This window comes from Grampus griseus, assembly GCF_964374135.1.
Source record: "Grampus griseus genome assembly, chromosome: 13".
NCBI lineage: Eukaryota > Metazoa > Chordata > Mammalia > Artiodactyla > Delphinidae > Grampus > Grampus griseus.
Genome location: NC_139007.1, coordinates 5,762,328 through 5,778,672, shown reverse-complemented (window position 1 = coordinate 5,778,672; position 16,345 = coordinate 5,762,328). Strand labels below are relative to the sequence as shown.

Sequence of the window (16,345 nt, the reverse complement as noted above, 5' to 3'; positions counted from 1 at the left end):
AGAGGAAGAAAAATTAAGAGAGAACAGTACTAAAAATAATACTAGAAAAAAACATTGTTTCCAAAGAGACATTTGTTCAGGCTTTATCACTGACAAAACGAGAAAAAATGCCTTAGCAACTGTTAAGATAATTTGAAAGTTTTCTCAATTTATATTGTCAATGTGTAAATTTGGAGCAATCTAATGGCAGAAATTAGGAAACCTATGCTCTAATCATAAAGGAATGTATATTAACTACAGAGAAACAATTGTGCGGAGTTGAAAAGCCAATATATAAATCAAGTCCACGGTGGAAAACTGAGTTATTTATAAATCCCACTTTCTTGATAAAATAATCTGGGGATGACATGGCTGTGCATTGAAAAGTTAAAGGATAAATATTAAAAGTAAAAAACCTCCCTTATTTGATAAAATTTCTATACTCTACAGAGGCAGAAAGCATTGTTGAAATTAATAGTCACATATAATTTTTAATGGATAATGTGATTTGTATGAAGGTACAAGATTAGGATATATTTTCAAAAGCTTCGTACATATATTTATTTTTTTACCCCTGTATAAGCCCTAATTTGTGAATTGTTTAGCTGATTCAATAATTCATTTTAATTCAAAAATGTTATTTACATACTTGAGGGGATTTCAAATCATATTTTTGAAAAGAGAAAAATGAAAATGTTATGGTTAATATCAAAATTATATATATATATTATATAATCTAAAAAGTGTTTACAGCTTTATATGATAATTTTTCAATCTCCCTGAAAGCACGAAAGCCAGCGAATAAACCTAGCAAATAAGGTATAATATCTTTTTTGTAAATAGATATGTAAAATGTTTTCCAAACAGCAGGTGGCAATCTTTATAAAGCTGATTGCAAGCGCCACCATCTTACCTCTATATATGCAGATAAAAGTCAGTTTTAAAGGACCAGTTAAGAACCTTGGCACGCTCAGACTAGTTCAGATAACTTCAGATATTAAAAGGGTCTTATTTAGTCATGCCTACTGTTCCAGTGAAATTTCTCCCTGGGCAAAAGAAATGTTTTTTTTTTTAATGCTTCTTAATTCTTATGCAGCACAGCAGAAATTTCATGATGCTAATCTGTATAGGTATCCTTCTAAACAGAGTCCTGCATGCTGGTTACTTCTTATCATTCTGGATTCATATGGCCTTAAGAATTAACAAAACTTATTTTAGATCTTTTTTAAGAACTAAGAAAATACTACTGATATACTGTTACCCTTAGAGTCCAGTTTCTGTTGCTATTAGTGTTGAACCATGAAAAGTCTTTAGAATTCTAAATATGGAGAAATAAAAAGTTTTGATCCCTGGATAGCTCTTAGAATTCCTTGGTTTTTCTAAATCCCAGCGGTCATGTTACATAGAAACAGAAATCCATAGTTTCCTGAACTGAAAAGGAATCTCAAACAGCTGAAGTCACCACACCCACTAGGACCAGATAGCCCAAGGATCTGTGAGCTTGCCCACAAGAGTTACTAGTGGCAACAAAGGCTCTAACTGGGTCTTCAAATTCTCTTAAGTTCAGAACTTTATACCCAGCTATGAAGTTTTTAAATTCCATGCTATTAGCTTTTCCAGCATGTTTATAAAATTTTGCCAATGGTATCATTCTAAAATCCGAATTTTCACTTATTTATTGAGTCTTGAGTGTGTCAATAGTATTTTATGAAATGTACACACACTTAGGAAGGAGTCTTTGTTCTAAATGAGCTTTTAAAATATATGACCTATAATATAATATGATTTATACTCTGGGCAATTTCTGACCTTCTCTTTTTTCTATGCTCATATGTAAAATCCTCCAATGTTGCAATACTTCCATTTTTTCACTATGAATTAAGGCGTGATGCTGTTATTTTAAAGTGAGCTCCTCACAGGAATTTCCTTTTACAGTGGGAATGGGGCAAGGGCTAGTAACTGGGGTGTCCAAGGTCACACATCAGGATGGATTAACAGCAGAATTTACAAGTTTCTGAGTTTCAACCTCGTCTCTTTACTTCCTTACCAATCTACCTCACACTGATGTCTCTATATTTATAGTAAAATAATCTAAGGCAGGGGCTTCCCTGGTGGCGCAGTGGTTGAGAGTCTGCCTGCCAATGCAGGGAACACGGGTTCGTGCCCTGGTCCGGGAAGATCCCACATGCCGCGGAGCGGCTGGGCCCATGAGCCATGGCCACTGAGCCTGCGCGTCCGGAGCCTGTGCTCCACAACGGGAGAGGTCACAACAGTGAGAGGCCCGCGTGCCGCAAAATAAAAAAAATAATAATCTAAGGCAACTTGTTTTGTGTTCTCAGTAAACAAATATTTCATAAAGAGAGTGAAAAAAAAACAGTACCCCAACCTAATTTCAAAAATTTCTAGCCTTGTTATTGTTCAGTATGCCTACTTTGGTGTTATTACACTTTTCAATGTCATTTTTCAGTAAATAATTTAAAAATGTATAGAAGACACAGTCTATGACACATAAACAGACAAAACGTCATACATTATGGAAAGGAGTAAATTGCCACTTATTATTAGCAATACTGCCATTGAGGAAATACGGGCTTTAACCAATGACAATGTTTTCAATCCTTTTTTTTCCCCAGGTACCAAAGTGTTTCCCTGGGGACGATCTGAGCTCACTCACCAGGACATCGCTGCTCGCTGCACCTTCTCACTTCCTCGCCTGTCCCTTCACACGGCTGCCCGGTCACCGCCACACCCTGGCAGGTCCTCATTCGCCTCTCCCAGCCGCCGTCACAGGACTTGGAGCATCCGCTCCAATGACCCCACTGATTCCACTGACCATTGGCTGAAAGAAATACGTCAAGGTCAGTGGCAGTCATCCAGTGCACACTGCTTTAGGGATTTGAAAATCTGAGGCCCATGGCTGTCTGTTCAATTTTTATTAATCTACCACCATGAATAAAATGGACACAAATATTTAACTTGCTGGTCAAATTTAGAGCATTGTGATGAACAGAAGTTTCTGTAAGTTTGTCAGAAGCTGCAAATGGACATTGACCTTTACTTGTAAAGAACACGAGCTCCGTGCTAGACTTCATCAATTTAATCAAAATTTCATCTAATCTCATTAATTTCATCTAATTTAAGAATCTGTTGAATTTTGTTGCTTTATTCATGCAACATACAGTAGGATGAGCTCTGGTACAACTGGCTTCATTGACTAGAAATGTATAATTACCTGACGATGCCACGACCGTCTGGCACGATTCTGTCACATTATCTAAAGGGCAGGCATCCTTCGAAAGCAGGCATCAGGCCTCACCTGTGCACTCGGGATTGTAGCACTCTCTGCTTTCCGCCCAGGGCCCTCTGCATTCGGAGCCCCCGTGGGCGGCTGCAGTACACTGCCGGCTCCTCTGCTGGGTCCCATTCGAGCAGGTCACGGAGCATCGGCTCCAGAAGCTCCACTCCTGCCACTGTCCATCAACTGCCAAAGCAGAAGCAGAGACAGTGTGAGGAGGTCTTCTAGGAGAGAAGGCTGTACACGGAGTACACTCATGCATTTACTGCACTGTAGAGATAATGCATTTTTTACAAATTCAAGTTCTGTGGTGGCCTGCCTGGAGCAAGCCTACAGGTGTCATTTTCCAACAGCATTTGTTCACTTTGAGTTTTTGCGTCACATTTTGGTAATTCTGACAATAACTCGAACTTTTTCTTGCTTATTATATTTGTTACGGTGATCTGTGATCAGTGACCTTTGATGTTAATATTGTCATTGCCTTGGGGAACCAGACACGTACGAGACAGGGAACTTAAGAGAGAAATGCTGTGTGTGTTCTGACTGCCCCACCCATTGGCTGTTCTCCCATCTCCTTCCCTCTCCTCAGGCCTCCCTGACACAACAATAACGAAATGAGGCCAATTAATAACCGTACAATGGCTTCTAAGCATTCATGGGAAATGAAGAGTCACGCGTCTCTCACTTTAAATCAAAAACCAGAAATGGTTAAGCTTTAGTGAGGAAGGCATGTTGAAAGCTGAGATAGCCCCAAAGCTGGGTTTCTTGTGCCAAACAGGCAGCCAAGTTGTGAAAGCAAAGGACAAGTTCCTGAAGGAAATTAAAAGCGCTGCTCCAATGAACACACGAATGAAGAAAGTGAAACAGCGTTATTGCTAATATGAAGAAAATGTAGTGATAAGATAATTCATGAAGGTGGTTACTCTAAACAACAGATTTTCAGTGCAGACAAAACAGCCTTCTATTGGAAAAGGACGCCACCTATAGGACTTTCATAGCTAGAGAGAAGTCAATGCCTGGCTTCAAAGCTTCAAAGGACAGGCTGACTCTCCTTTTAGGGGTTAATGCAACTGGTGACTTTAAGTTGAAGCCAATGCTCATTTATCATCTGAAAATCCAAGGGCCTTTAACATTATGCTGAATCTCCTTTGCCTCTGCTTTATAAATGGAACAACAAAGAAGCAGGCATGACGCACATCTGTGTACAACATGGTTTACTCAATATTTTAAGCCCTCTGCTGAGACCTACTGCTCAGAAAAAAAAGATTCCTTTCAAAATATAACTGTTCATCAACAATGTACCTGGTCCCCCAAGAGCGCTGATGGAGATGGGCAATGAGATTAATGTTGTTTTTCATGCCTGCTAGTCATTTTGACTTTCAAGTCTTATTAAGAAATACATTTTGGGGCTTCCCTGGTGGCACAGTGGTTGAGAGTCCGCCTGCTGATGCAGGGGACGCGGGTTCGTGCTCCGGTCTGGGAAAATCCCACATGCCGCGGAGCGGCTGGGCCCGTGAGCCATGGCCTCTGAGCCTGCGTGTCCGGAGTCTGTGCTCCGCAATGGGAGAGGCCACAACAGTGAGAGGCCCGCGTACCGAATAGATTTTGTAAGGCTACAGCCACCATAGATAGTGATTCCTCTGATGGACCTGGACAAAGTCAATAGTAAACCTTCTGGAAAGGATTCAGCATTCTAGATGTCATTAAGAACATTCATGATTCGTGGGAAGAGGTCCAAATAGCAACATTAACAGAAATTTAGAAGAAACTGATTCCAGCCCTCATGGATGACTTTGCTGGGATTAATACTTCAGTGAAGGAATTGTCTGCAGGTGGTGGATATAGCAAGAAAACTAGAATTAGAAGTGAAGCTTGGGGAACTCTTCTTAATATTATGTAACAACTTACATGGGAAAATAATTTGAAAAAGAATAGATACACATATATGCATAACTGAATCACTTTGTTGTACACCTGAAACTAACACAACATTCTTAATCAACTATACTCCAGTACAAAATAAAATGTTAAAAAAATAAGTAAAAATAAAAGTAAGGGAACATCGGGACTTCCCTGGCAGTGCAGTGGGTAAGACTCCATGCTCCCAATGCAGGAGGCCGGGGCTTGATCCCTGATTGGGGAACTAGATCCTGCATGCATGCCACAACTAAGAGTTCACATGCCGCAACTAAAGATCCCGCATGCCAAAACTAAGACCCGTTACAGCCTAAATAAATAAATTTTTTTTAAAAAAGTAACATTAAAAAAATAATAAAGGAACATGAAAAAAAAAGAACAAGCGGAGTCTGAAAATGTGACTGGATTGCTGCAATCTCATGACAAAACTTGAATGGATGAGGAGTTGCTTCTTATGGACGAGCAGAGAAAGTGGATTCTTGAGATGGAATCCACTCCTGGTGAAGATGTTGTGAAGACTGTTGAAATGACAGCAAAAGATTTAGAATATGACATAAACTTAGGTGATAAAGCAGCACACACATTTGAGAGGACTGACTCCAATTTTGAAAGTAGTTCTGCTATGGATAAAATGCTATCAAATGGCACTGCATGCTACAGAGAAATTGTTCATGAAAGAAAGAATCAATCCATGTGGGAAACGTCACTGTGGTCTTATTTTAGAAACTGCCCCAGCTGCCCCAACCTTCAGCAGCCACCACCCTGATCAGTAAGCAGCCACCAGCATGGAAGAAAACGCTCCACCAGCAAAAAGATTACAACTTGCTGAAGACTCAGATGATGGTTAGCATGCTTTAGCAATAACATATTTTAAAGTTAAGGTTTGTACGTTGTATGAAAGACACAATGCTATTGCACTCTTAAGAGACTACAGTCTAATGTAAACAGAATTGTTCTATGTACTGAGAAACCGAAAATTGGTGTGACTCACTTTACTGTGATATTCACTTTATTGAAGTGATCTGGGACTGAACCTGCGATATCTCTGAGGTGCCTGTACAAGGTAAAACTAACCTTGAAGATGAGTCCCAACCAAGAGACTCTAAATGAATGCAGTTAGATTTTATTAACCCCCAAACAACTATTACCTGATTCTGCACTTCTATTTACTTTATGTGTCTGGTATCTCTTTTTATTGACCACTCAACAAGCCAAGACCTTGATCTTGGAGATGGGTACAGCAAGCAATTAATACAATAAATAATGACCAGTAACTCACAGAGCTCATATTTTAGAAAAGGAACCCCTAGAATGAGTTAACTAATTAATTCCATGCTAAATAAATTAATTCTATAGCGTTGCTGCAAAGGATGATTTCAAGACACTGTGAGATAAGAGTTTACAGAGCCTGGGGAGTCTTCCCGGACAAAGTGAGGTTTCAAGTATGCTTGAACGATAATAGGAAATCCCTAGGGAAAGGGCATGTTCCCTGAAGATACACAAAGATCCTGGGCAGGACTGAATGGAGGGCGTTGTGAACAGCATCCAGAGAGCCAGGTGAATAACTACACAGAGGAGTTTGGGAAGAAGATAGAGATCAGATTTTGCAAACTTTTGGTCAACTGTGTTATGGATTTTGCCTATTTTTCACAGATCATTAAGAAGCCATTGGAAAAAAGAAGAAAACCAAGAAAAAGAAGCAAAAACAAGAAAAAAAAATAAGAAGCCATTGAGGGCCACACGGGAAGGACCGTGAGTGGAGAGAGGACCAAAACGACGTCCAGGTGTCTGGTGACCAGAATGGAATATAGATGGTTGAATTTGTCTTTGGAAGTTCAAATTGAGATGCATTTATTTATTCACTCATTCGAATGACTGTTTAGAATCTCTTAGTCATCAGACTCTGTGGTAGGTGTTAACAAGAAATACAAGAATTTGAATTCCAACCTCAAAAATAGGATAACAGTAAAAGAAGTACTCTACACATACAAATAAGTAAATGAAAAATTAAGAGCAATACATCTTAAGACAGCAGTGAAGACTTTCAGAGAACAGATCACACCTACTTGGGGGGTAATTATGATTTGGATAATTTAGACAAAGGAGACAGCATTCATGAAGGTATAATCCCACAGGCCACAAACTACAAGGGAACAAAGGAATCAGGCAAAAATATTTACCTAATTTAGAAGGCATAAACTAGCATGTAAGTGTTATAAATGCACCAGGATATGACGCTCTACTTTTTCCAATATCATTCCATGGCTCTTGGTCGATTTCATTACAGCGAAAGAGAGTTCACCATAAATCCAAAGTTCCAACATAAACTAATGCTGCTGTGAAAACCCACCTAAATGAGAAAGCCTGGCAGAATAGGAGTGAGTGCTTTCAACCTAATTTCAGGTCTTGCTGGTAGCTGTTAAAAAGAAGCCTGTTTAATATGTGTCTAGTGGTACTTAATAAACACTTTGTGAGATGAAAAATCACAAAATACCAATTTAATCATCCCATTCATGTAATTTTAGCATCTCACTTTATTAAAAGTATCTGACACAATCTTATTGGCTATGTAATCCATTTGCCAGACTAAAAAGTCTAGTGAATCAAGAGGATGATATAAACTATCCATTTTCTCTCTATGTTGGCCTTGAAGATGAATGTGTTTTTCATTTCAGAATTTTGCTTTTCAAAGATAACATTTATTAAGTTTGCTTTTGAGAAGAATGGTTAAAAAAAAAACCATTCATGCCTGCAGCATATGTACCATCTATTTGGCAAAAGAATATATAGGTATTCAAATTTTTGAGAACATTCAGAAAGCAACACATAAACAAAGATGAATTAAGGGATGCCAATCTGTTTAGTGCTCAGTGAGTAGAATAAAAGAATATCTCTTTTCCTTAAGAATTCTGGTTTGAGGTAAATTTTTAGCTTTTTTTTTTTTTAATGAATGTAATAGCTACAAACTCACTGCAAAGAACAGAGGATTAGTGTCTCTGTCTAGGAAGATGTGCACGTGGTAATGACTGAGTCAGAGGTGGAATCAGAGAAGATAATTGGGCAGGGGGCTGTATTATGGACAAGGAATGAGGAAAGACCTTGCCTAAGAGAGATTAGGAAAAATATTTGTGAAGTGTTTTGCTCAGAAGGCTTTCTTTGAAAGAAGACTTTGCATCACCATTGTTAAAATTTTTCTAACATTTTAAATCCATACATTTGTAATATTAGTTCAGTCCTTTCTGCCAAAGTACACATTTTTCTGTTTTGGCTAAAGTTCAAGAATGAGTTAAATTAGACATTTGAGGGAACTCTTGAGGTTCACCACCACCATAAACATCAACAAAACATATATTTTAGATATGAACAGTTTTGTTTATCAATCAGTTACAGAAATAAATAACAATGAAATTGAAGATGTATCAAGTGGATGTGTTTGACGTTTTATTTTACACTGAGAACTAGAAGTTTCTTTTCCTGAACATTCACTGCACCAGTATGAAAGAATGGACTTGACAAAGTAACTGATTGGATATTTTTTAAAAAGAGCAAAAACCCAATATTCCTTTAGTGTGTTATAGAGTGTGGTAAGGCAAAGTTCCATTTTCACTGTGAAAATGGAAAATTGAGAGGTTAGAAAGAGAGGAGTATGTGAATTTAATTTAAAAGATTAGACAACTGACTTATATGTACATGAAAGAGTTTCTTTAGTGCCAAACGTGGAACGTTGTTTTATTTTAGGATTTTTGTTTGTTTCTCATCCTAGAATTAAAAAAAAACTCATTAATTATGTTCTGGCGGGGAGGGATAAATTAGGAGTTTGAGATTAATATATATACACTAATATATATAAAATAGGTAAACAACAAGGACCTACTGTACAGCACCGGGAACTATACTCAATATCTTGTAATAACCTACAAGGGAAAATAATCTCGAAAAAAAAGATATATATGCATATATAATTGAATCACTTTGCTGTACACCTGAAACTAACACAACACTGTAAACCAACTATATGTCAATAAAAAAAAATAAAATAGAAAACAATATCACAATATCGCTGAAATCACCTAAACCAAAACAAATAAAAAGAGATCTTTCAGGAAATGGTAGTGTCATTTTACTGAATGGGAAAAAGTGAGGTTTTTGAGAGGTGGAAATTAAGAGTTCTGCTATGGGCATTTAAGCATTTTCTAGTTCAGGGATTAAATGTTGAGATATTTAAAAATAAAAACCAATTATCATATGATACACCTAAGATTTATATTTCATAACCTCTTGTCTAGGTACCACACAAGACATGAAGAGACTTTTTTCTTTTTCTCTGGTGCTTAACTGGGATCCAGAGTGGTGCCGAAGATGCTTCTCCTTCAGCTGCGTTCAGGTTTGCTCTCCACCTGGGTGAGTATGGAGGCAAGAGACCACCAAGGCCCTCCCCACCCTACCACCCACCCAGATACGACGGCCTTCCACACTTACAGGGAGAACCCCCAGACTCACTGCAAAACCACAAGCTTGAAAACACCTCAAAGCTTTCTTTCTAGAACTGTGTTCCTACTGAAGGCTAATTAGCACCTTGTCATCTTGTCAGAAAAGTGTTCCCGATGATTTGGGGAAATGTAAACATTCCCAAACTGGCTCCTCTGTACTCCTGAGTAAAGATGCACAGAGCATCCGCACTGTGACCGGTCTTGTTCTGTTAGACTCAGGGGAAACTGTGCAGATAAAGACCCACCAAGCTCTGCTCTCCTGGAACGTGTAGTCTGAGGGGCTGTGGTGGAGACAGATGATGATAAACAAGTAAACAAATGAGTGAACAAGAGAGTCACAGCTGGAAGTGTTCTGAAAGCAGTGTGACCACAGGAGAGCTTAGTCCCCAACACTAAAAGAAGCCAGAAACATAAGGCTCTGTGGAAGCCTCTACCCAAGTGAGGTCTTGAGGTCTAGAAAGCTTTGTGTATTCAGGGACAGAGACAAGCCTGGGGCTCGTGGGGCTCATGAAGAGGGGGACGCGGCAGGAGATGGGTTTGGAGGGTGAGCAGAAGTCTGATCCTGGAGGGCCCGGCAGGCATGGGGCCAACAAGGTGAGGCACCACGAGAGGACTTTAAAGTAGGGAAGAGATGTGACATTTTAACCCTTCCTTTTGCGGTTGTGTGTAGATTGGATTGCACAGAGACAAGAATGGGTATGGGAGACGTTGGAGACTAGAGTGTAGGCCAGACATGGGTAAATGGTAGAACCTTTTACTGAACTGGGTTAGAGTAGGTTTCAAACAGGTCCGCGGGTACATAGTCCTGAAATAAGAATGTCTATTTGGAACGTGTTGAATTTGTGATGCCGTTATAGACCTAATGCAGGGAGTCTTACTCTGAATAGACTTTGTTTAAAGCTGTATCTCCCAAATTTATTTAAAAATAAATTCTCCCTCCCCTCTTTCCCTTTTTTTTTCCTTTTCATGGGACACCGTTTGGTAAACATTGCATTAGAGGACATAATTTCTTCCACGATAGGCAGACAGGTTAAGAATCAGAACTGTCTTAGGCTTTTTACTTTCTTTTCATTTCCATCGTAAACATTTGCATTTGGATTTTTCCAGTGCTATTTTTCAATTTAAAAACTCCAAATGCCTATTTCTTAACGAACCATCCCACAAAAGGTGACTAAGAATAGAGAATGCGAGGCTGTATTTTGAAGCTGGGAGGATGCTGAGATCAGCCAGTCCTACCTTCACGTAACGTGCTTCCTTATACAACAGTGTCACTCTGGGGACACAAAGTTTTTTTACAGCAATGTGACACATGACCAGACTTTCTGGACCCAGAAGAATTAAAATTGCAATGGCTAAAACATTAGATTCCTGGGGTTTTCTGTGTTAAAGAAACTTCCTTCTGCAATTGTGTTCACCAGGAAGAAAATCCTGTCTCCGATGTGCAGGGAGCAATTCCTATGATACATTTTATCGTATTTTATTATTTTTAAAAAAATTTTATAGTTGATTTACAACGTTGTGTTAATTTCTTCTGTATAGCAAAGTGATTCAGTTATACACACACACACACACACACACACACACACATATATATATATATTTGTTTCTATATTCTTTTCCATTCTTGTTTAACCAAGGATATTGAATATAGTTCCCTGTGACTTTCATACATTTTAATGAAAATACTATGTTTCAGTCTATTTTCTTATCTTGACCAATAACTGGTGACACTATAGTATAGGTTGGATAACAATAACCACAAGGTAAAGTCATGAATATTTTGAACACTAAAACCATCATTTCAACAACTGTTCTGGGTTGATTGCTGATGACTGATGAAGTTACCTGTAGGGAGGAATCGGGGGAGAAGAGTTCCGGCCCCTTTGAGGCTATCTGATTTAGGCTATCTGATTTGGCTCTGGTTTTTACTGAATTGGGAGTTACCCAGGGAATGGGAAAGACTCCTTTGGGATACAAGACTGAAATGCAGAAGAGCCATATGCTGAAGAGCAAAAACCTATGTTTCCTATTTGCCATTTTAAAATAAATGACAAAAGAGGAAAATCAAAATGAAATATCATGTTTAAAAATTAGAATTAAGAATAGAGGCAATTTATCATGGTAAGGGCTAAGAAGGATTAAAAAAAGAAAGGTTGGTAAGTAAATTAAGACAAAGTTTAAATGAGAAAAATATTACATAGTAAAAGAGAGCAAGCCAGGATTAAGAAAGACACAATTTTTTAAAACTCTCATAAGCTAAGCACTGAAAGATCACCAGAATAATGCTGAAAATCTGAAATGACACAAAATGAATACAATTGCCACATAATAGACTAGAAGGTTAAGATGATGAAATGCAAATTTTAATTAAAGACCAGGTTAACGAGCCAGTATTTGTGTTTTAAATTATAACATCCTCATGTTGAGACAATCAGGGACCTCTGAACCAGGGTAGGGCAAAAGCTCAGGATGTTTCCTCTCTGTCCTCACAGGAACGCTCCCTGCAGAGGGACTGTGGGGAGGTCACCCTCTCACAAATGCTGAAGGATCAAAATACTAGAACAACAGGAGACCAAAGCCTCTTGCTCTAGGTAACAGATGTTAGGTTCCAGTTGTGTTCCTCAGGACATATCGTTGGGTGGTTCTTTCCTTCTCCTTAGAGTTTATGAGTCTGAAAATATATCTGGAAACTACAACCTAATGGGATCTGTCTGGAACGGTTCTGGATTCTCAGGAATGAATTTCTCAAATGCAGGACTGCTCGGCCCCACAGACTGAAATGGGCCCTTACGCAGCTACTTCTCCCTAGAACAATCCTAGCCAAAGAATCCCTTTGAGTGTCTGATGAAGGCTATTCATAAGAAATAAAGCTCAAAAACTATCGTAATATCCTGAGTTTACGTCACCAAATCCCTTGCTTTTAAAGTAATATTCCCATATAAATCATGATCCTTGACTTCACATTGTTTTGTAGTTTTCAAGATTCTTCCACCTAATTTTAATCACATAACATTCCTATGATATAGAAGGGTAATGAATACCAGCTCTATTTTAAAAATGAAAGAAGTGAGGAATAGAAAAGAAGAAGAAGTTGCCCAAGTAAATATTTAAAATTAAGGATTGGAAAGTAAATACATAAATACATAAGTAAATAAGTAAATAAATAAAATTAAGGATTGGGACTAAACCTTAATCCATGTCTTGTGAACTCCAGACCACTGAATCATATAATTATATTCATTTATACATAGCCCCATATATAAATGAAAACTTGTCAATAGTTCTTTATGTCAGTCTTCAATCTGTCACTCACTTATTTATCCCTACCTATCCTCTATATTACTTGTACTCTACTTCATAAATATATATCAGAAAGAGAATTGTCAAAACTGAAACAAAGAGGGCCAAACTTAATTCATTGGTTCTTCCAGTCTTCAGCTACTGACAGAGGGAAAAAAAATTATTACTATGAAGTAAAATACTACGAAGAAAATTACCATAGAGCTTGAGGCTTTGAACTAAAAACTTAAGCTTTCATTTTCCCAAAATAATTTAATTTTGGAAAAGACAATATCAATTTTATTTTGCGGATATACATTATATAATTTTAATGGAGGGCCTACCTAGAAAATGCAAACATACCATATGTCTGTGAGTTTTCTCCAGCTGAATATTAATCAAAATCAAAATCATTTAAAACAGAAGCATCTAAAGTGATCAAATCACCCTGGAGGAGGAATGACCACCAAGGTGACACCCAGGTTCAGGTCTGACACTTAGCCAGACCTCAGTACTGTTGGCTGCTTCCTTGGTGTCACAGTGAGGCTGTGTTATCCCCGTTGGACCTAAAATCATCAGAAAACACATTAATAACCAGAAAAGGTCACTCTGAGACTGTGATAAAAATGAGGTAAAACAAGGTCACTTCATAGACAAAGACCAGGTCCCCGTGGAACCCACAATATTCCAAACATTCTCCTCTCTCAGCTAAGATGAGGGACTCACTTCTTCACCAACTGCATCTGGTCTTCCCTCGTTCTAGATAATTTACTAATATACCCAATCATAGCATTGTCCCCCTTCCCTGACACCATCAAATCTGGAGCAAAGCCCCACTTTTTTAAACCTTCTGTGAAATCACCCAACACAAGCCCAAACCCTTGATAAGTCTTTCCTAACACCCCCTTACTATGATGCCCTGCAATTCCCTATGTTGATTTCCCCTCACTGCCAAGAGTAACAAACCCAACTTGTTCAACTACAAGGGTCATCCTGATGGACTCTCACTGGAGACACTGACATGATAATAATACTAGTATTAGAGAGTGTTTCCTAGTTTGCTACATACCATGGTCTTCTCATGAAGAGGGTATTACTATATTGTCCTCATTGTACAGCTGAAGAAACTAAGGATCAGAGGGGCAACATAGATGTGAAAAGATGATATCTAAATTTAAATATGTGTTCTCTTGCAAAAGTCCAAGATCTTTCCCCTATAACACATTAATGTATTATTAAGTAGGCACAGAAAATGTCCTAGAAAAATTTGGATGAGTATTAAAGATTCGTACATGTCAAGAAAATCCAATCAATAGTCATCTATTGCATATCACCAGGTACAAAGATGCATGGAGAGATAAACAGGAAATAAAAGAGCATTTCCTTGTCCTCAAATATATCAGTTATGAACTTGATGCTCAATTAGTGACTGCCATGAAAATTCAGAGAAAACAGAAGACATAGGTTGGACTGCCAGAAGTTCTGAGTTTGGTGATAAGAGAAACATATCCCAAAGACCCCTGAACACACACATACATACACACATCCTTCCATAGTACCACACGTAATTATTACTACAGATGAGAAGAGGAGGAAAATGAAGTCACATCACGTTTATGAGCCAGTGAATGAATCGCAGTGAAATCCTTTCGTTGCTCTGTATACCTCTGGCCCACCTCCCCACAACCAACATCAATCACTGTTCTCAGACACAGTACACAAGTCGGTAACTAGTAACCCAAACTAGGAAATATCAGATCAGATCTACCCTTTCCTTCCTTTCTTCTCTCCTTATATGGATCTCAGGTAAGTGGTTTACTTTCATCGCTAAAGAAGTTGGGAGAAAGTTGGACATTGACTAAGGAAAGTATCAGATAAAAATAGGATGCCATCGCAGGCTTCCAGGAAGATGGTGGAAGAGTAAGACGTGCAGATCACCTTCCTCCCCACAGATACACCAGAAATACATCTACACGTGGAACAACTCCTCCAGAAAACTTACTGAACGCTGGCAGAAGACCTCAGACCTCCCCAAAGGCAAGAAACTCCCCACGTACCTGGGTAGGGAAAAGAAAAAAGAAAAAAACAGAGACAAAAGAATAGGGACGGGACCTGCACCAGTGGGAGGGAGCGATGAAGGAGGAAAGGTTTCCACACACTAGGAAGCCCCTTCGCGGGCGGAGACTGTGGGTGGCGCAGGGGGGGATCTTCGGAGCTGTGGAGGAGAGTGGAGCCACAGGGGTGCAGAGGGCAAAGCAGAGAGATTCCCGCACAGAGGATCGGTGCCTACCGGCACTCACCAGCCCGAGAGGCTTGTCTGCTCCCCTGCTGGGGCAAGTGGGGCTGGGAGCTGAGGCTCGGGCTTCGGTCGGAGCACAGGCAGAGGACTGGGGTTGGCAGCATGAACACAGCCTGCAGGGGGTTAGTGCACCACGGCTGGCCGGGAGGGAGTCCGGGAAAAAGTCTGGACCTGCCGAAGAGGCAAGTGACTTTTTCTTCCCTCTTTGTTTCCTGGTGCACGAGGAGAAGGGATTAAGAGCGCTGCTTAAAGGAGCTCCAGAGATGGGCACGAGCCGCGGCTAAAAGCGCGGACCCCAGAGACGTGCATGAGATGCTAAGGCTGCTGCTGCCGCCACCAAGAAGCCTGTGTGCGAGCACAGGTCACTATCCACAACCCCCTTCTGGGGTGGCTGTGCAGCCCGCCACTGCCAGGTTCCCGGGATCCAGGGACAACTTCCCCGGTAGAACGCACTGGGCGCCTCAGGCTGGTGCAACGTCATGCTGGCCTCTGCTGCCGCAGGCCCGCCCCGAACTCCGTGCCCCTCCCTTCCCCCCGGCCTGAGTGAGCCGGAGCCCCGATAGCGGATCCTTTAACCCTGTCCTGTCTGAGTGAAGAACAGATGCCCTCCGGTGACCTACACACAGAAGCAGGGCCAAATCCAAAGCTGAACCCCAGGAGCTGTGCGAACAAAGAAGAGAACGGGAAATCTCTCCCAGCAGCCTCAGAAGCAGCGGATTAAAGCTCCACAATCAACTTGATGTACCCTGCATCTGTGGAATACATGAATATACAACAAATCATCCCAAATTAAGGAGGGAGACTTTGAGAGCAAGATTTATGATTTTTTCCCCTTTTCCTCTTTTTGTGAGTGTGTATGTGTATGCTTCTGTGTGAGATTTTGTCTGTATAGCTTTGCTTCCACCATTTGTCCCAAGGTTCTATCTGTCCATTATTTTTTTTTAAATTTTTTTCTTAATAATTATTTTTTATTTTAATAATTTTATTATATTTTATCTTTATTTTATTTTACTTTATCTTCTTTCTTTCTTTTTTTCTTTCCTTCCCTCCTTCTTTCCTTCCTCCCTCCCTCCCTCCTTTCTTTCT

At 39.6% G+C, this 16,345-nt stretch overlaps 1 protein-coding gene across 1 annotated transcript in view; it reads right to left on the bottom strand.

The window, feature by feature from the left end:
• Window positions 1-16,345, bottom strand: part of ADGRB3 (adhesion G protein-coupled receptor B3) — a gene marked incomplete at both ends in the record, with an annotated part of 793,681 nt that overhangs the window by 452,250 nt on the left and 325,086 nt on the right. The window contains 2 exons of the mRNA XM_082669119.1: window positions 2,654-2,818; window positions 3,296-3,460. Coding sequence (XP_082525245.1) covers window positions 2,654-2,818; window positions 3,296-3,460 — 330 coding nt within the window. The remainder of the gene's footprint in view (window positions 1-2,653; window positions 2,819-3,295; window positions 3,461-16,345) is intronic.